General features: G+C 43.0%; 1 protein-coding gene across 2 annotated transcripts; it reads right to left on the bottom strand.

Annotated features, from left to right (window-relative positions):
* Positions 1-446: 446 nt before the first annotated feature.
* On the bottom strand, positions 447-21,350 carry FYTTD1 (forty-two-three domain containing 1). 2 transcript variants are annotated; one of them, XM_086755092.1, is made up of 9 exons: positions 21,239-21,350; positions 12,886-13,017; positions 7,991-8,136; positions 7,115-7,227; positions 6,070-6,166; positions 5,027-5,088; positions 4,094-4,168; positions 3,140-3,266; positions 447-2,025 (listed from the first exon to the last, which is right to left on the bottom strand). In XM_086755092.1, the coding sequence occupies exons 2-9, from the start codon at positions 12,962-12,964 to the stop codon at positions 1,930-1,932; spliced, it is 795 nt and encodes a 264-aa protein (XP_086611218.1). In that variant the 5' UTR covers positions 12,965-13,017; positions 21,239-21,350; the 3' UTR covers positions 447-1,929. The 2 variants fall into 2 exon arrangements, with proteins under 2 accessions (XP_086611218.1, XP_086611217.1); XM_086755091.1 differs by lacking the exon at positions 21,239-21,350 and adding an exon at positions 16,342-16,487.
* Between the last annotated feature and the right edge of the window lie 22 nt (positions 21,351-21,372).

The raw sequence follows: 21,372 nt of genomic DNA, 5'->3' as shown, positions 1-21,372 counted from the left end.
AAAAAAAAAAATTAACAGCTTCAGAATAGTTCAAATGTAATAACTTCTCCAAAAAATACCAAAAGGTACAGTGTAAAGCATCTTCTCATTAAATACAAACTAGCATTTTTTGATGCATTGCATCAATGTTTTGCATCTATGTTGATGCAAAAGAATTTTTTTTGTTGCATCCCGACACATGGAAAATGTATACACTGAAACAGGATGACTGACAGCACTTTATCTAGTCAAATCCTAACAGTGGGATATTTTCTCTAAAAAAAAAAAATCTTACTATTAATTAAGAAAAAAAACTTTAACACCATTACATTTAGTTTGCTTCTGCTAAGGTATTTTTTTTTAACTTTAAAAATAAGGGTTTAAGTACTATATAGCATCAAGGATGCACTCTGGCCTTAAAACTGCTATACGAACAAAAGCCCTTCTACTGCCAAATGCTCTTCAACATTGAAGTTCCTGGTAAACGCTAGTTAACTTGGAATTGGAGATAAAAATGCAAGGAAACCAACTCTGTAAGAAGTCAAATGTAAATTCATCAAGAACAATAAAAGGAATTAAACCCACTTCAAACACCATAAACACTTCTGGATGCAGCAAGCCAATCGTTCTTTACCTGACCACCTAAATCTCATTGCTACAGAACAGTGTTAACTTCACCAGTTCCTGGTCTGGAAGCAATTCTGAACAGGTGCCTCATTTATAGGGATTACACAAACTCACATTGAGGATGCCCCAGTTGTTACCATCCTGCAGATTCTGGTGCACAAAGCTAAGCCTACATGACTACATGCTCCTGCTTAATGCCTTACACCTGCTGGCAAACCGAGGGCTTTCTTCCAGCAGCATTCCCCAGTTCCAGCCAATTTCAAGGTGTCTGACCTGATCTGCTTCACATCTTCCCTCTCTTTGGTATACACAAACAAGTGCCATTAGATTGCTTGCCTCCGGCTATCTGTAACAGCCAGAGAAAACCCTCTGGGGCAAGGTGTGCAAGATGAGAATCCTGCGTCTGGGAGGGTAAGGAACTCTACCATACCGCTGACGTACTTGTGAACTGTTGTATTTATTCTTACGGAACTATTCAAAACTGTGAAGTTATTGCATTAAGTTTGTGAAAAAACTTACAAAAAGAAATAAAAAGCAAAAGTTTAAGAAAAAATAGGAGACAGATACACTCCATTTACAAAAGAGGATGATGAACTTCAGCTATTTGCAATTTAAATTACTCTGATACTGCCTGTGCAGTATTCCTTCAACATGATCTGGACCACTTTTAAGGATAAGAGTAGAACAGTCTCTATCCCAATTACATATTTTGGGTCTCAGATAACAGCTTTATTTGTGAAAGTGAGGATGCAAAACATTTAGTTTTCAAGAAAGGAAAAAAAAAAACTTTTGAAAGCACAAAGAAGTACAACCAACGCTCCTATGGAAAATGCCGCTACATCACTACCAAAGTATTCATGGACTGAGGCTCTGTGCCAAACTGCAGTCCAAAGGAAAGTTCATAGGCAGTCCCTAGAAAACCCTAAAATGGTGTTTGTAATGAAACACACAATCTTAACCATAACAGAGGGGTCAGAGAACAGATACTGAGCACTCCTAAACAAAATAAAACCCCAACTCTTAAAATTTGTGTTTGTTTTTTGGTTGCAAGGTGAACCAAAATCAGTGTTTGTTATCAGCTGGGCAACAGAATCTTTTCCAACCAGATGATGGTGCCACTCCAGCAGATTAGTTTCCCCACTTTACTCCCCTCAGGGCATCATGTCTTTTGCCATTCAAAGTAAAAGTAATAAAGATAGATAGCTCTGCCACCATCTTAGCAAGAAGTCTGGAGAATTTTAGTGACGTATGCTGTATTCTTCTGCCCGCCTTTCTCTCAGTTTCTTAGGTAGGTGGGATCAGTGCTCAAGTCCATCCCTCAGGTTAGCCCACTGTTACAAAACGGCTTCCCTTGTTCTGAGACAGCGCTGTTCTTTGCTCCTTCAGGATTCCAAAACGCTCGTTCAACGTCATCCCTGTCTGAAAAATAAAGTCAGTAATAGAAGATGTTGGTTTAATTTAATAAAAATAATAGATATAAGAATATTTTTTCCTCATTCTGGATCATCACATGACTTCTTCATTGCCTCTCTTGGATTAAAAAAAAAAAAAAAAAAGGCAAAAAAAGAGGAGTTTTAATTCAATATCATTTCCCACACCATTTAAAAATCAGATTGGGCTATACACCATTTATCAGAATTCATTAAAAACATGGTACACAATGCCAAGAGTGAAAGTCAACTCAAAATATCGTAAGTTAAATTGAGGACAGACTGAAAAAGAGAACTTTCACTACACTCTTTTACCAACACAGATTCTATGCAACTTCAACAAATGCAGCATTTTACCTATGTTAATGCAGGTTCCTTTCCAGTCCATCCAGCTGAGGCAGGAGACTGGAGTCTAGTCCAAAAGTTCAATTACTTTCACAATATAGTAGCAGACTATTTTTGACATACTGCTTATTCATGGAAGGAATAAATCCAGACTGAGGCACTGACACCCTGACTCCATGTAGTCTTCTACAGCTGGCAGTAAGGAGCAGATTACAAGAACAGCAGCTAACTGCCACCCTTTAAGAATTCCTTCAATGACAGCACTAAGGTTCCTGCACCAAATTGCATGTCTTCATGAAACTTGTGAAAAATTGCTCATCTTTCAAGCTTTTATGTCATCACATTTGCTTTTTTTTTTTTTTTAACCTAAATGCATAGCAGAAGTTGCTTTATAAATTCAGCTGTCAGGGTGCCATGCAGGTTACACAACTGAAGGAAGCTCATCCCTGAATTACGCACACTTGCTGATTCAAGCACAACAGGAACACCAGAAGGCTTTTAGAAACACTCAACAATTTTAATCCCATTTAAAGCATATGGGCATGCAAGACATGAACTAGAGGAACAGGAACAGTGGGTTTAGTTACTTGCTTGAAGTTAACTAGCAAGTTAATGGAAAGACTGGAAGTGGAAACAAGAAGTAATCACTAGTACCCCTCTTTCTGTCACTAGGAGAGTCTAGGAGGAAAGTGTCTGGCTCGATGGCTTTTATCTGTCTTGAAAATACTCCCATAGTTAAGGAAAGAAACTGCATTTACCTGTTTTCCAACGCTATTAATATCAAACTGCAATGGAACCCCTTTGGGAATCTTCTTCTCTTCAGATTGGTCCCTCTTCATCAGAAATGGTGGCACAGGAGTACGAGTTAATCGTAATTTCTGGGAACTGTGAAAGAAGAATATTACAAAGGACACAGTGAATAGGTGTTTCATGCAATAAAGCCTTAATGCTGATAGAGGCATGAATTTTTCATCAAGCCATTTGATCAGGCTGCCTGAATAGCTGGAAGGCACAAATTCAAGAACATAAAAGTCAGGTAGAACTATAAAAGGGTAACATTTGTTACTGTTACCAGACAGTAAGTGTCCCAACAGGAAGCAATCTTATCTTTTGTCTTTCAGTCCTACTGACAAACACATAATTTGGGGTTAATTATTCCCATAAATAAAAAAAATTAAAATTTGTATAGTCTTCCTTCCAGAGAAGATGCTACTAATGAAGAAATGTACTCAAGAGACTTTTAAAACAAAACACCCCATGAAACAACAAAACCATCAACTTCCCAAAGACAAATACAGCAATGCTTTCTTTCAGCACAACTCTGGCAGTATCTTTATGAATCATAGAGCAACTATTACCATCACCCATCAATCAGATGTTCATTCATTGTAGTTCAGATAGGGGAGGAAAACACCTGCAAATGCAGTCTGATTTGGAAGAGGTAGACAAGATGAAAATCTACCAGCGCACCACTCTTCAACTCCATACACCACATGAAGCTCCTAACTGGGAGATGCCTTGTGAAATTCAGCTGTGATACTATTCAAACACAGTTCAAGAAGACCCAGAAAGGGGCCAGATTTAAAAGCCTTCACAAGAAGCTGTGACCTCGAGGTCTCCTGAAATACTACCTGCAAGGAACTTGCTAAATGGCTCAGAACAGCAATTTCAGTTATGTTAAGAACATTTCAGAACTTCTTTTGAAAACTCACATTGGGGTTATGACTGCTCCTGGGTTGTCAATAGACACAGTCAGAATCCCTCCACTTGTGGTAGAGGTTCGCCATCTAGTTTGAAAACACAGAAATCATAAAAATGTTGCAGATATTTCAGTCAGAATATCCTTAAAAGTGTGTCCAAAACACTGGCTAGTAAAGAACATACAAGCTTTCAGAATATAGGCCAGTACGAAGACCACATGCAGTCAAACAATCTACAAGAAACCTGGCTATTGATCCTTGTATCTCCTACATTATCTAAACCTATTCAGGGGACTGCTAGAACACTTGCTGGCAAGGGGCACCAGAACCACAGCACTGACTGAAATGTTCACTTTTTTAAAACGTTCAGTTTCCTTGCCACAGATGGGGCCACAACAGTCCTCATAGCAAACCAAAGAGGTGACAGATTGCAGGTCTGCGGCATACGCTGCTTACTCAGCCTGTTGTGTTACTAACAAACAAGCTGTGAAGAGCCTAGCAGGCACAGAGTGTTATGGGAAGAATACTGGGGGGAGAGCTGAGTGTCCATCACGTGACCTGCCTTGCTTATTTCCAAACTGCTTTACAGGCTTATCTATACACATAAATAAAATGGAAATTACTTCAGGAGCTCAGGAGAACATTGACATTTGAATTTTTCTTCCAGCCTATGCAGTATTCATGAGTGGCAGAGATTAGCCCGATCCTCTGAAACTACCATCTTCCCCCTCATTCCCAAAGATGTCTTATGCAAACAAATTCCTTCTGGTTAAACTTGAAGATAATTTGGGAAATAACAGAATAGAGAGAGGATCACTGTCACTCAGCTGATATGCCTACTGGGAAAAAAAACCAAACCCATTCATTATCATAGTCAGAAAGCCAGAACTAAAATGAGAATCAAACGAGTAACCAAAGCTGAAGTTTTCCAAATTAAATACTTACTGACGAGTTCTCTTTACTGTCTGATTATCAAGATCATCTATTGACTGCACTTGGGCCTGCACCTGAAAACACATCAACGCAGACACTCGATTTGACTACTGTTTCAATTCCCTTTGTAGCAGCTGGAAATACAGAAGTTCAAAAATAGAAGTTTAAAGCGGTTTGTACACTCTGCACAAATCAGGTTGTACTTCAGAGGTACTTCAAAGATAACTATCCTGTTACCTTTGTAAGGCACTGGAAAGAATTTAAATAAAATTGTCAATTACAGTAACTTAACCAATAAAGAGATGGAAACATTTTTGAGGACTATGTCAGCAAACATACACTTTACCAAGATACACCAAAACACTACCAGGCTAGCAAGAAAAACTTCACCAGTTTCTGATCTGATGAATGTTAACATACATAATATGCAATATGTCAGTGCTGTTTTAAAGGACTTAAGTTTTGTTTTTCTTCTTCCTGATCCTGTCTGTAGTTCTGCAACCCACGTGGATGGAAGACAGCAGCTACTTACAGTCACAGCAATGGCAGATGTAGAATGAGTGCACAAATGAACACAGAGAGCACCACTATCGTTCACTGCAAACCCTCTATTCTCCTGATCATACTCAAAATAACAAAAAAATTTCTTAAGTAACTAAATTAACTTAAATAACTAAAGTAAATAACCCCAAAATAACAACAACAGAAAATCAGTTTCTAAACCATGTTTCTGCTCTATCCTTCACCCAAAGGCAACTTTCAGAAGCTGCACGGTGCTTTCTAACATTTACTTCTAAAAGGAAAAACTAATACTACCCTCAAACACTCTGACAAATTCCATGCCCCCCGAACATTCCAGTGAAGCAAGACTCAATGGGTTACAGTAACTGAAGAGGACAAGTACATTTCCCTAGAAGAACCTATGTCTATTTCCCAGTCCACCTGAAGTTTCTACTCACATCTGATATTCAAAGTTGATTCATTCATATCAGTGTTACAGGTTAGCTTGGAACCTGTGGCACAATTTTACTGGTGTTTTCAGTTATTTTTATTACCTTCAGGCCTCTTCTAAACAGGAAAGTTGCTTGACGAGTGTCTTTCTGCTGATTTAGTTTGTTTCCAATTCTGGCAAAAGCGGACGGCATGTTATTCCTGTAATATTTATTAAAATAGAGTTATCAAAGGCTGCACAGATAACATCTTAGAGAGACCTCTATGAAAGTCAGGAAACTGCCCAATACACCCCGAAGGACATCTGCAACGCTGCCTCTCTGAGGCTGAACATTTCAGTTGCAATAAGCTTCTCATCTACTAGGAACAGAACACGCTACTCATAAATGGAGAAATCACTTCTGCTACATAGAAGCCTAGCACCCCTACACCACAGAACAGGATGATTTATTAATTCTGCTTTTCACTTTGCTCACTATCCTCCAGTACTTTAAACATTGCTGATTAGATGGGAAAAAAAAAAAAAAAAAAAAAAAAAAAAGCAGTCTTGATATGTATAAAGGAAGTCTGTTTAGTTCCCGTAAGAGTCCAATAGTGAAAACTTTCATCATGGAGTTCAGTTAACATGCAATTCATAACAGACATGTTAATTCCAGCACAAATAAAACATGCAATAGCTTTCATGAAACTGAAGATGGCACTAGCTTCCACAAAGGCATTTTATTTAGAAAGATCACTAAACCATGGCTGTCACTTCAAAGATACCAAAAATAATAGAATCATAGAATGGCTAGGGTTGAAGGGACCTTCCAAGGTTATTTGGCCCAACCCCCCTGCAAGGAGCAGGGACATCCACACTGGCCGTTTCTATATAGGCTGCCTATGATTTAAATGAAGGCAGAATACCGGCTGCTCACAAACACAGGTACTTCCTGAGTGCTCTACATGGTAATAAGTATTTTGCTTTGTATTGAGACCACATTTGTCCCATGCTCGGCTTCCAGACCTGTAGGACTTCATACACAGGACAGTCTTGACTGTATCAGTACAGCCAGTACCTGCTGTCCTTTCTTCGACTCAGTCCTGTCAAACCAGACTCACTATGGAAAGCTGTCAAGAATAGTTCAGAAAGCAGACTTGGTATTCTACCTTCTGTTTAGCGGGGCAGGCCTTCTGAGGGCTGGAGCTTGTTTTCTCTGCATTTCAGATTGTCTCTGTAGGTTTGTTTTCTTTTTCAAAATCGGATAATTCCGCTGTGCATTCTTAAAAAAACAATAAATATATACAGCATATGCATATACTATATACACACACTTTCCCTTCAATTTCAATTTACAATTCAACTCACAGTCTAGTATAACTTGAAACTATCTTCCACACTTTCATGAATTCTATATTCCTCTCATTACCAGGTAAAAAAAAAGAAAATAGCAGAGCTTAGCAGTCACTTTTTGATTACTGTATCTCCCTAAACTGACAAAAGACATGCTCCAGTCATCTTTAAAATTACTCTTCTTCACAAATCCAAAAGCAATTCCTGTTCTACAATACCAAATGAAATGGAGCAGCCAACAAGGCACTGGAAGAGTGCAGAAGAGGGAGGTTACTGAAGGAGTTCAGTATTTTGCAAAAACTTCCGTTTTTGTAACAGGCATATGCTTAGCATCTGCATGTCAGCTGAATCGTTGGTTGTAACAAAGCAATGCAGTAACAGGAAAGTGAATTTTTTTTTGTAAAAATACAATAACTAACTACCTACCTCCATACTTGCACAGAACATGCTTCTGTACTTCAATTTTCATGACTTGCAACCCAATTAAGTGTTAAAATAAATCCCAACACTTCCAAACCTAGTCATTAACTACCGCCATCAAAACAAACAAGAACTCAGCTAACACATCCCCAATTTAATACGAGGTTGTACCAGATGTCTCCATTTTATATTTCAGTAGAACTGTTCTGAAGTCATTGTGCTTCATTCTTTTAATCTGTTCTTACATGAACCACTAGAATTGTATTAATTACCTTCTCACTAAGTGGTTGTCTGTTCAGAGGACTAATTCCTTTGCGTGAACCCATTGCCTTCTTGGCTGCCAAGCCAGTTATAACTCCGTAAGAACGCTTTCTCCCTGCTATCTTCTTTCTGCGTCCCAAACGATTTTTACCATAACCTGTAATAAGCACGACGAGTTCAACAATTTGTATTGAAAGAAAAAAGCTTATTGCTTTAAGATGCTATGCAGGCAACGCAAGTTATTTGGTGCACACTTCAAGCCTTGAAGCAGAAGCTATCACGACACTTGAAAACAATCTGGTCATTCAGTTATTTTAGCAGGTCTGGCCCAAGCCCTAGCACAGGAATAACCAGCGCACAGTTTTGCTCTAGCTCATTGCATTAATTTCTGTTGAAAATTTGTTAGTTGACATGTCTACAGGACAACTTAAGAGTCATCCTGGCATAGAAAACTACAAAATACTCCAAAATGGAACTTCATCAAGTGATGGATAATACAAAACCAAACTAAAACAACAACAAAAAATCCAGCTCCCCACCCATTCAGCAGACTTTAAACTACCAGTTAAATTAAAAGAAAAAAAGCAACTTCAAAGCTTATTTATTTAGATCAGTGGTTCCCAAAACATGACTTAAGAAAGAAAGAATACAGCAATTGGCCCACAAAACCATATTAAGCAGAGTATAAATTACATCACATTTAAAGTGTTTTCAATTAGAACTTTGCATGGCAGTCTGGACAAAACTGAGAATTGAAAGCAGCCCTTGAATATAAAAGGTTTGTAAGTCTGAGGTCTGTAGTATAAACATCTGAAATTTCCAGTTACGAGGGTTTGGTTAACCCTGTCTGGAGCCATTTAGCTTCATGCTAAGAATACAGACTATGCTTCAGTTTTATCCCCAAGTATCATCCTCTTCAGAACCTCAGACTGCAAGATAAATTTAAGACTAAGGAGTCAGCTCTACAGCAAGAGACACATCCAGCTTTGACACATCTGACTTCACAGCACTGATAATAAATCTGTGCTTCTTCATGAGACAGGAGCCATTGATCACCTTAGCTTTGATAAATTTGCTGTGGAGAAACTGCTCTGTACCCATATTTTGTGTATCACTAGCAAATGCTCCTCTTTTGAAATAGAAAAAGCTGAGAAACAGGGCTACTTAGGCTAAAAGGGCTCACAAGCTCTCTGGACAAACCTCTGCTCAAGTAAATGACAACCTCAAAGTTACCTCAGGCTGCACAGGGTTTTGTGCAGTTGCATTCTGTATATCACCAAGGACAACTTTTATTTAAATGAACAATGTTCTTCTCTTTGTTTCTCCCCTCAAAAGCTGAAAAGAGTCCCAGCTCCAGTTCCTTGCTTCTTTCCAGAGTGTTTGGCAGCCACTTCTAAAACCACAAGGAACTGAATGCTGTTGATCATTTGTGGTTTCTGTAGCCGTCCACAAACAACAGAGGATTTGCTACTTATCAGAATAACTTCAATGACAGTGGAGCTGCAATAAATCTATTGGTCATAAGCTACTAAGAAATAAAATGCTCAGAAGAATTATTTAATGATACCCAATGTAAACAAGGTTTGCTTTCAATGGGAGAAAATGTGTGGAGTTGTGTAAGAGTGAGCAGCTGAAGCTATTCACAACGTTGCAACATGTAATGGATCTGGCAATTTTGCAAAAAAAAAAAAAAGTTTGCTTTTTCCTAGAACAAGGGCAAGCAGGGAAGTTTCCAAGAAAGATAATTAAATGCCAAGATGGCTGTATTTAGAGTTTTGTAACTGCAGCTCAAGTTCCTCCTAAAATTCTAAATTCCAATATTTGGTTCTTGTTGTAGTTCAGCCCCGATCGGACCAGACTACGCAGTCTCTCTCTCAACCCCCCCCCACCTTCCGAGAGAACAGGGAGAGAAAATATAAGGAAAAACGGCTCGAGGTTTGAGATAAGGACAGGGAGAAATCCTTAAAGTTACCGTCACAGGCAAAACAGACTCAACTTGGGGAAAACTATTCATTTATTACTACAAACAGCAGGATAATGAGACAGAGAACAAGATAACCTCCCCCCACCCCTCCCTCTTCCCAAGCTTAACATTATCTCTACCAACTTCCCCTCCCGAGTGGCACAGGGGGGGGAAGAGGGAATGGGGGTTGCAGTCAGTTCATCATACGTTGTTTCACACCGCTGCTTCATGGTCGGGGGAAGAACTCCTCACATTCCTCCCCTGCTCCAGCGTGGGGTCCCTCCCACGGGCCACAGTCCTTTGTGGAACTGCTCTGGCGTGGGTCATCTCTTCCACGGGTGCAGTCTCTCCAGAACAGCTGTCCCAGCGGGCCCTCCACGGGCCACAGCTGCCTTCAGGCATCCACCTCCCCCGGTATGGGGTCCTTCACGGGCTCCAAGTGGATCTCTGCTCCTCCGTGGACCTCCATGGGCTGCAGGGGGACAACCTGCTCCACCATGGTCGTCACCACAGGCTGCAGGGGAATCTTGGCCAGGAGCCGCATTACTCCTCCCCCTCCTTCTGAACTGACCTTGGCGTCTGCAGCCGTTCCTCACAACAGGCTGGTAGATGTCTCTCAGGATCTTTTTTTGCATCTCATTCACTTCTCATCTCCTCTCCACTTCTTGCAGCCGGGCTGGACCGAGTCGGGCCCAGTCGGCTGCCTGGTGAGAGGCCAGAGGGTGAGGCCTGCAAGGCCCATGAGGCCTGCGCCTCCCCCTCTGTGCCTCTGCCCCCGCTCAGCTTCTTCACATCTTCTCTCTCTTTTTTTTCTGTTTTCCCATTCTTAAATACGTTATCGCAGAGGCGTTATCACGAGACATTCTGCTACCAATCGGCTCGGCCTTGGCCAGCAGTGGGTCCGCCCTAGGCCTGGCCGAGTCCCCTGAACAAAGGGGAGCGACTTCTAGCAGTTTCCTACAGAAGCTACCACCTTAGGCCCCCCCTACTAAACAAAACCACAACAGTTCTTTTGTGCCCTTTGGATCACAAACAACTGCATTTGACAACTGCTGTCATAAATAGAAGCCTACATGTTTGATAATCCACAACTTAAATTCGCTTGACTCTTTCACCTACACAAATATTCTTACACTTGGGCTGACTGATGTAAAATATTCTCCTCCATTGTCACCAATTGTCCTGGTTTCGGCAGGGATGGAGTTAATTCTTCTCCCAGTAGCTGGTCTGTTTTTGGATTTCGTGTGTGAAGAATGTTGATAAAAACACACTCTGATTATACGAGTTGTTGTTAATGAGACCAAGGACACTGTCTGGCTTTCCAAGTCTCGTTAAAGTCTTGTTAACACGCAGATGTAGAAAGCTGGGTGAAAGACAGACAGAATAATTGACCCAAACTGGCCAAAGAGAGTATTCCATGCCATAAATGTCACGCTCAGTATACAAGTGGGGGTTGCCCATGGGAGGGGGCATCCATTCTGGCATGCATCCTGGACATCCATCTTCTTTCCATCTCGCTTGCTTGCTGGCATCGTTCCCTCTACCTTGCTCTCCCCCTCTTTGTTTGCTGCTCGGTGTCGTTTCCGTGATTGCTGCTCAGGCTGTGGTGGTCATTCGGATATGGGGTAGTGAGAAATCCTACACTGTTCATTTTGTATATTTTGTATATACTAATATCCTTATATACTGTTATTTTTGTAGTTTTTAGTATTTTAGTAAACTGCTTTTATGTTAACCCACGAGTTTTCATTTCTTCCCAATTTCTCTCCCCCGTCCCGCGGGGCAGGGGGAGTGTGAGTGAGAAACTGTGTGGTGACTCGGGCTAAACCACAACACCAATCTACTAAAGATGCACAAATTAAGTAACACTGCTATGTTGGCCTCTATAAAAAGCAGAACTCTTCTGAGCCCTGAGCAACATGATCCCCAAAGGCACCTGTGTGGTGCTGCTACAACAAATATTAAGCAATGGCAAAGATAAAATGAGGATCACTGTGAATACACCAGATAGATGTGTATTTGTTTTAAATGAATGCTACTGAACAAGAAATTGCATGTATGAACTTTAACCCTTAATTAGCTTGGATTGAGGTGGTAAGCTTTCTGATCAGACAGTATTTTTTTTGTATTTTGATAATCCAGTGCTAAAAAGATACTTTTCAAAACTAAACACAAGCAAAACTAGTCTACACTTCAAGCAGGTGTGGGCCACGTACTGGCCTAAAACCTGTGAATAATTTTAGAACCCAACTCCTGTTTCTCAAAAAAAACCCTAACAGTTACACTAAAGCTGTTACTGTGCACTTTTCCTCCTTCACTCCCTGCCTATACGATTTTTTTTCCCCACTTTTGTATTCCACTGTAAAAACACTGGCTTAAGAAGGCTGACATAGTACTTCTTTGCATCCCAAGGTCTTAACAAGAAAAGCCGACTCAGACACTGCACTATCCATTTATATATACCATAGGCAGCATTATAGTCTGCAGTAACAGCTATTTTGGGGAGGCCTACTAGGAGAATTATATCTAGCAAATATAAATATGTTGGCTGTTTCACACAAAGCTCCGAGCTCTGGCAAGGCCTCCACATTTCCCAATACAGAGGCTTTGGCATAAGCACGCTTTCTGTCCATCTCTGAGAAGAGATAAAGTATAATTTTTTTAAAAATCAGAAAGAAAGCCAATCATTCCTTGGGTCAAAAAGAGTCCCTCAAGCACCTTAACTGCTCGTTGGCCAAACATGTCAATGTTGTTCTCATACCGAACCAAAACCAAACAAAGAATTGATTTATAACCAAAACTGTATATATTATTTGAAAGACAACTGAATTGACCAGGTCAATCCAAACATTTTCATTAGGTTACATTTCAGCTTAAGAAAAATAATAAAAAAACAATTAAAAAAGAAAAATTCACAATCCACATTATGTTTTGCATACACACCTTTCTGCTGCTGGATTCCCCACTTGGAGCCTGGTGTCCTGAACTGTCGAGTTTGATTCTGCTGAAGTCCTCTTTTCATTTTGGGGGAATATTGTTTTCTCTCTTCTTTCTTGTTCAATTTAATGATATCATCTGTATACAGAAAATAAAAGAGAAAGATTTGCCACATTGCAGATATATTCTAGTTCTGAACAGAAAACCCTGGCAGACTGAAGTTAAAGGAAACAGACCAGTTAATCTTGCAAAATCAGCACACACAAGCCAAGGTTCCAGAAATATCTCTAAAAAACATCCAGTCCCTGTTAGTCTTACAGGACTTCTTTACAACATAATGGCCTAGCCAAAGAGAAGCAGTTGCATACACCCAGAACATCCAAGAGAATTGAAAGATCGTGACATTCAGCCCAGCATGAAATTTTAAATTGAATGATCACATTAGGTTTTGTATACCATTTTAGAGAAGGTAACCCCATCTCACTAACAGACTTTGGAGATTCCAGACAAAATGTCAAATCAAGTATAGGTTCTTTCATCCTGTTACTTTAAAAAGAAAAATCCACACAGACAGAACTCAGCCTGCCAGCTATCTTCATATGTTCACTGAGGTTGAGCTGACTGGGAAAAAAGCAAGCAAGACTTCTCTCCTCAAGTATCCGCAATCCAAAGCGATCATCTTATCTATTGTCCAGGGAAACAACATTGAACAAATTACTAATTGGTTTAAGAATATGTGTAAGATGATAAACTGATGAAAAATGAACAGCAGGTGTGTCAAGTACAAATCATGTCACTCCTGTTTGATTTCCTCCACTGATCAGGTAGCTGGCTCAGGGGATAAGAGCAAAGCAACAGATGTGGCGTACCTTCATTTGACTGTCAGCTTGTTTACAAAAACACCACAAAGGAAAACGTCAAATTCTGTTTACTTCATCTAGATCACGAGAGCACAACTGAGAAAATGTTATGTTTCAACAAGGACCTGCCACAAACACGTGGGCATCCTTTTTTTGAGTCAGGGAGAGATGGGAATGGGGTTATAATGTTTAATAGAATTCAAACAGACATGGATCAGGTAGAACAGAGAAAACAGTGTAAAAAGAAAAAAAAAAATCACAATATTGTTATCCAATGTTTTGCATCCTGCTGAAGTTAAGCTAAAACAAAATCAGCTTATTGTGCTGCAAAAAAATGATTGAATATTCAAAAAAAAAATCTGTTAGGATATGAAATACTGATACAAGTTACTAAGGGTTTGATTTTTACAGAATCTTCTTTACCAAAGGGATCATCCCTGGAGCAAGGATCTCCAAACTATCCTTTTTATACAACAAAGGAAACCAAAGCTACTGCAAAATTGTAAACAAGTCCAAAATAGCAGAAACGATCACTGACATACCCAACCAAGAGTTTTAACTAAACTTAGCACCACTAATAAAGTGATGTTCAATGAAAATTAAGACTTCCAAAACTGTTAGAGCACAATATGTAATTCTGCGTATTGGCTGCTTCCATTCCTTTGTACCTGTCCTACAAAACCACCACATTCAAAGAGCACGGATCCTTGCTTCACAGTTTATCTGCTCCACCTTAAATCTAATTTTTGCAAGTTAGCTGTTACTGCACACAAAGTTACAAGTTTTTAAACAAAAGAACTTAAGTTCCAGCTATTCTCTTATTGGGGGAAATGAAGGATATCCGGTGTATCACGCACGTGTTAGCTGAAACACACTGAAGCATTCTCTTATCTTGCCTGAGATCGGACGTTGAAACTACAGCTAGAATAGCAGAACAATCTGGGAACATTATCCAACTGGAAGTTTAGCTTCAGATGAGTTGCATATAACACCCTAGCAACAAAAATAAGTTTAATCTTTATTACTATGCGAGAAAATACTCGATGTTAAGATCTAGATCTTAAGATTAACGTGCCGATTTTTTTTATACCATGACAGATGCCAGACTGCATCTTATCTTTGCTTACGCCAGACCACACAGCTTTGACCTGGGGACAGGAGGGGACACTGCTCTCGGGCAGTGCTACCCTTGCAAGGAAATAAGCTAAGGGATGAACCCACTCACAACAACTTCTTAAACAAAACACCACCATGACACTACAACAGCTCTTTGCAGTCTGCTATTAGTCAATGTCCAGGGCATCTAGTAGTGGCTAACCGAAAGGTTAATTTGGCCAAGTAAGAAACATTAGAATATACAAAAATAGAACTAGTCACTCAGAATCAATAACTCTACTTGGTAACCTTGGAAACAAAGACTCAGTACGCTATAGTATAAGTAAAAATAGATTTACAGATTTGTATGAATGCTGTAGCGCTACTCCACATCCAGACAAACTCTAAATATCATTTCACATTTCTCCACTGCCAAAACAAAGAATCCCATTGGATCACTTACAGAAGATAAATTGTACAAATCCTCTTATTTTAAGGTGGTCTACAAAGGCTGAGTCTACTGTTAACACTCTAATTCACACGGTAATTTCACTTTTTGAAGCAAGTCTCCTGATAGTACCTACCTACCATGCTCTGGTAGCATCATGGAGCAGTCTTGGAGCGTACAAAACCAATTTTTTTTTGGATTAAACTAAACAGGAAGATGCACGCCAGCAATGCATCAAATGTGTCCCCAATTGTTAAGGGGACTCAGCACACAGCACCAGAAAAGAACAACCCCGAGATAACTCTTTCAAATATACACAGTGCGGACATCGTGTTCTCAGATAAACTCCAGAGACGCAGATCTGCAATGAGGCTGTGCAACTTCCTAGCACACACAACCCATGGGAGGACAGGGGAGGAGGGGGTAGATTGTCACAGGAAACTACGCAGTAGAGACAACAGCTCGATCTGACTGGGAAAAGCACTGCAGAGTGGGTTACAAAGGAGACTTGCCATTACCGACTTCCTGACCCGGAAGAAAAAAAAAAGGCAAGGCCGGCTGACCTAGAACCTAACCACCCCTGCACTTAGGAGCCCTGGGACGCTCCCCAGGGCCACCCAAAGGGCCCGGGCACAGCGGGCCTGACCGGTGCCAAACGCACCCAGCGCCCCGGTCTTTGGCCTGCTCCAGGCACCTAGATGGGACAAAGGGGACCCAGGCCGCTGAACCCGGCTCCTCCCGAGCCAGGGACACCGACCCCTCGGGCTCAGGGCCCCAGGAGCCGCGCAGCCCCCGCGGACACAGCCTGGCCTCCCGTCCCCGCCACGACAGGCCTACAGCCCCCCCACCGAGCTCTACCTGTGGTAGGGCCCCGCCTCCCCCCTCCGCCCGCCCGACTTGGCGCAGGCTGCTTCCCTGCGCCCCTCGTTGGTTCCGCCCGCACCGCCCCCAGCCAAAGCCCGTTGGTTCGTTCCTACCCCCCGCGGCCCTAGCGCTTGGTTCAGCCCGCGCCCCTCCACCCTCTCCCCCGCAGCGGCGGGCCCGAGGCGCTCTCCTCACCGAGGGACATGTCGATCTTCTCCAGACTGTCGGTGCTGCCGTTCCGGGCCCCCGCCGTAGCCGAGGAACCCGAAAGCGGCGCCGCAGCCCCGAACCCGCTCATGACTGCCCGCAATACCACCGCCGCCGCCTCCCCTCACCCTCTCAGCCAGTGGGCTACACGCATGCGCAAGGTGCGACCGCGCATGCGTCGCAGCCCTTCCCCGCCCAGACAGTTGTCAGCTCGCGCATGCGCACTGACCTCCCCTCCGCACTCGGGAGCGGGCGCCTGCGCCGAGCAGAGAACCTGCCTCCCCTCCTGCCCCCCCTCCCGCTCGGGAACTGGCGCGCTGCCCCCTGCCGGCCGGGAGGAGCAGGTACCGCGGGGTCGGGGCGGGGGTCCGGGCGGGAGGCGGTCCTGCCCGGTGCCGCCGCGTCTCTTTTGGAGCTGCCGGCGCCCGCACCGGCGCAGCTCCACCCCAGCGGCTGTTGGGGTGCGAGGGGTGGGCTCCCCCCGCTGCCCGCTCCCCTCAGAGCCTGGGCCGGGGCGCAGCGGGCGGCGGCAGCGCCCGGCGGTGGCGATGGCGGGACCCGCAGGTGAGCGGCCGAGGGAGGCCGCTTGCAAGAGGGCTTGTCATCCCAGTGCAATTAGAGAAATAACCTGTTTGGTAAACAGCTAAACCAACGCAGGCAGGTTTCGAACAGAACTATGCCTCCAAACGCCGAACTGCAGGGTTCAAACCCGGTTCCTGTCTCAGAATACCATGTTGGGCTTAAAATCACTAATTAGAACCAGAACGGTATGACTAGACATTTTGTTTCCTTTAGGTTCTTTTCGGAGTTGTTATTTTCTCCAGCTTTTGGTCAGAATTACATGACTCAGAAATTCGGAAAAAGAAATTAACAAATTGGGGTTTTTTTTGGCACAAGGAACCCTGTGAAGCTTTCCCCTCTCCCCTGTACATTTGCATTCTTCGCAGCTGGGTGTGGTGCTGGGGGGTCAACAGCACTCACATTCCCAGCGGTCAGCTGGCTGCTGCTATGTGAGCTGGAACAGGGCTGGGATCTACCTCTTTTCACTCAGTGGCACCTACTTCATTCAGCACTCTCTTCGGTAAATTTAAAGGATAGTAAATATACCTTTGAAATAGCTACATCTTGCTCATAGCTGGTTGAAATGGGTCAGTGAGTTGCAGAGATAGTAAAGGAAGGAGCAGATGGGCAGACAGTATGATTGCAGAGGCTGGGCTTCCTTCAGAAACCAGTCCCTAAATGGTGAAAGGAAAATCCATTTCAATTTCACACATTCCCAATGGTCACCTGGCATTACTGCCCACATCTCCCTGAGCTTTCTCCGGGAGCTGCACTGAGGCTGCCACTCAAAAGCTGACTTCCCTCGCCCTAGGACTTCAATAGGCTTTGCAACATGACCAAAGGATAACTTGTTTTAGGGTCTGACTGACCCTCCAGAGAGGGGGAGCTCTGTACCAAGACTCCAGGGATCACATTGAGAACGCCCTTGGGCAGGAATAAATATTTCCATACGCGCGACCTTACACGCAACTTCTTGCAGTAGGAACACTCCCACATTTCATCAACTGCCCACGTACTCCATATGCTCATTTGCTAAAATAAATACTCTGTGGCAAATGTGGTATCTCAAGTACCTAATACACAGCTAACTCCTCGTGTGTGATCCTGTCCTGTGCCGGGAGGCGCATGCACCTCAATCCTACACAGGCCTTTGCCCCTTAACTGCAGAAATGGAGATCCTTCTAGGAGTATTGTCGTGAAAAGCAGGAATGTCAGGAGAGAGCTGGGGCTTTCTGGCCTCTGTCATACGTACTACTTATGACAAAGTACTACTACATATGACAACATATATGACAAAGCCACCTTCTCACCTTTTACACTCTTTATGCATCTCTTTCCTTTTAAAATAAGGCCAAGAACATGCTCTTAGATGTTCCTCTTGCTGCTTTCTACTGTCTAGAAGAGAATGGCTCAGTTATTGTCATTGGACATCTCCATCTAGCGAGAGATTTTCCCTTCAATCAGGAGGAGCTCATGACCACGGTGCTGGAGGCTGTGTTCCACCTCATTTTTTTCTCTGTTTTCCATGTGCAGCGTAAGTTCAGACATGGAGTCTTGGAGCCACAGATTTGATAATTTATGTGTTTTCCTCCAGACGACAAGTGGGATTTGATGACAAGTGGGACTTGAGGTTCTTAAAGCAAGGCTACATTTCTAAAGGGAAGATGCTATCGGCAGATGACCAATAAATACTAATAATAGAGGTGTCAAATAAAAGATATTTTTTAAAAAGAAAACCTTTAAACCAAATTTCTGTGACCCTATAGGGTGCGGCTCCATCTGGTGACTGTGTCGCACTGATAAACAAATGCTCTGTTTACCCAAAACAAACATGCTAACTGCAAAGGTGGCAGATGCTGCCTCCCCTCGTGACAGGTGGAAATCAGACAAAATCCAGATTGCAGCACATCCATGGGTTGCATTGATTATCCAGACAGGACACCAGCTATCTGCTGCTCAGCACAACAGAAAACCAGGCAAAAGCCCTGATCCTGAAGAGTACTTTCCCTCTGTGTTCAAAACGGCTGAAATGCTGTAGGGATCATGGAGGCAACCACGCAAACATCAGGTCTTGGTTTTCTGTCTAGGTCTCCAGATTGTGTCAGCATATAGTCCTGTCACAACAGTTCCACGTGGCGCTGACGGTTTAACTGTATGAAGTACTGTATGACTGCAGCTCTGCTGAGTTTGCATCGACTGTAAGAAGACGGTGTGTTTAAAGCATCTGCAGGCTGTGGTAGGTTTTTGAGGCTGCTTCTTTCCTGGGCCTTTCCCAAACTCTTCCTGAGCACCAGTCGTCTCCTCACAAAACTTGAGAGTTCACAGCTTGGCTGCCCAGTAACCCCTGTTGTAACAGTACGTTGTGGGGGAATTGCAAACTAAATGTTACCTGCTGAACATCCAGGCTGAAATTCCCAGGAGGAGGTGTTACAATTACCAAGCAGTAACCACACCCAGAGAACCAGGTACTAAATGCACTCATAGATTTAAAGCCAGAGGGGAGCATCTAGTCCAAGCTGTATGTCATGGGCTGTGCAATCACACCCACGCTGATCGCAGAAACAGGTGAGCTATTCAGGTGCGTCTTCCAAAGGAGGTGTCTGCTTCCTGAGGGGCACAGGCACTGCCCCTACTAAAGACAGCTTCTTACTCCTAACATGAAATTGTCTGGCATCTACCAACAACTTCCAGTTCTGCTTTCTCTTATTTTACATTGAGTTGGTAACTGACTTTACATCACCCAAATCGTCCCCAGACAGCAGTTGGGTCTGTGAGGTTCCAAATTCTGCTACTTTTTAGAAGAAACAGCACGGAGATACATATATATATATATATATACACACACCCCCCTTCATACATTTAAAATCATTGACTTCTATTGGCACTTCTCAAATTTTACACTGGGAGATTCACCTCCAGTGTAGTCTCAGTGCAGTCCCAGAAGCTAACACATCTGTGTCGGACTATAGGCTCTGTGTGATCAGGTTTATTTTTGACAGAATAACTTTTTATATGCTCTCTAAATTGACATGGGCATTGACAATAGTTAAGTAAACACTGAAACAGTGTCTAGAAGTAACTTATGCAAAACAACACAATGAAGCAGGTGAAAAGGAGAGATTTTTTCTGGAGAAAATAAATTTTTAAAATCACTGTTAAGCAACATCCAAGCTATTTCTGACTTGTGGAGCTAGAAGAATCTTGTAATTCCTGATTTAGGAGCTAAATTAGATCTGTCAGCTTCATCTGCATGCTCCATTTTACCAAGCATGATCATCTAACAATGACTTTACAACATATGTCTTGATGACTTTATTTTCTCCAATATTTTTACTGTGAGAGTTAACCCAGTCTGATGCCCTGATACCAAACATGCCACGCACAGCCCGCGTTTTCAACCCACGCAATCAGTGCGGTAGGCTCTGTGCAAGAAAATGTCTGCCTGCCTGACAACCATGCTGGAAGTTGTTGGTTCGCACTTGTAGATGATCACTAGGATGTTTGGGGAGTCCTAGTCCTATTAACTGCCTTCTGAAAAAATGTTTTGTTGTTGTTGTTGCTTTAAAAACAGCAGTATAGAACCTTGTTTCCCCAAATGCTGATGAAGCACTGTACTGGTAAGACAGACGGAAAGTTTCAGGTGAAGGAGTGTGTCTTCATGTACGCAACATCAGTTGTGCAGCAGATACTTATCGTTAAAAGTAACAGTTATGGGAAGTTTCCACTGTGCAAATGACTATGTTTGGTCTCTGAGGCATCGACTCTGGAGACATTCCCGATTTTTGTCTGCCATGATAATTTGTCACTGACTGTTCTCAGTCAGATAGCAGCCACATCACTTTTTCCAAGTTTCACTTCACTGCTTTGTAGTAGAAAGTACATACAAGTCTGCAAGCTTTTTCATATCCTCTTTACTGTAGGCAATAGAACAGAAACCTCTTTCCGTTTGCCCGTCTCTGCTGGTACGTTCAATGCACAAACTGTCTCTCAGGGACAGGTCGTTCGGGCTTTTTTCTTGCCATCGCCATCTTCTCACCACCTCTGACGCAGGATTTGGTAAGCGGTTATCTCCCTTAGCGCTTACGGTGTTTTTACGCTGCGGTGCGGCAAAACCCCAGTGCAAAACGCTTTACTCGGAGGGCTGACAGTCGCCCCTTTGCCAGCTCCACCTTCGCACGCTGAGAACAGCGTCTCGCTTTGGGGTCCTACAGCGGCGTCTGCCAAAGGCACCGACCCGTCCGGGGGTGGCGGGGGGGGGGGCTGGAGGACGCGGTGGCAGGGCCCGCCTGCCAGGAAATCTGAGGCCCGTTGTTCCCCCCCTCACCTATTCACGCAGGGCGTTGACTCACGGGGCGCTCCCTTCCTGAGGCGGAGGACGCCGAGGGCAGCGGGAAACTGAAGCGAAACGCCCGCCATGGCGTCCGGCGCCTACCTTACAGCGGCCGCGCGCAGTGCACG

The sequence above is a fragment of the Chlamydotis macqueenii genome, chromosome 9 (assembly GCF_036417535.1).
Source record: "Chlamydotis macqueenii isolate bChlMac1 chromosome 9, bChlMac1.mat, whole genome shotgun sequence".
In the NCBI taxonomy this organism is placed as follows: Eukaryota; Metazoa; Chordata; class Aves; order Otidiformes; family Otididae; genus Chlamydotis; species Chlamydotis macqueenii.
The sequence above is the reverse complement of the archived record's forward strand: the minus strand, read 5'-3'. Positions and strand labels throughout refer to the sequence as shown.

Coding starts and splice junctions, on each gene's coding strand:
- FYTTD1 (XM_086755091.1), bottom strand. CDS start 16,444: ATGAGCGGGTTCGGGGCTGCGGCGCCGCTTTCGGGTTCCTCGGCTACG. Junction 13,018..16,341: donor GAAGATCGACATGTCCCTCG/GTGAGGAGAGCG, acceptor TTCTGTATACAG/ATGATATCATTAAATTGAAC. Junction 5,089..6,069: donor TGTTTAGAAGAGGCCTGAAG/GTAATAAAAATA, acceptor ATGTGTTTTCAG/GTGCAGGCCCAAGTGCAGTC.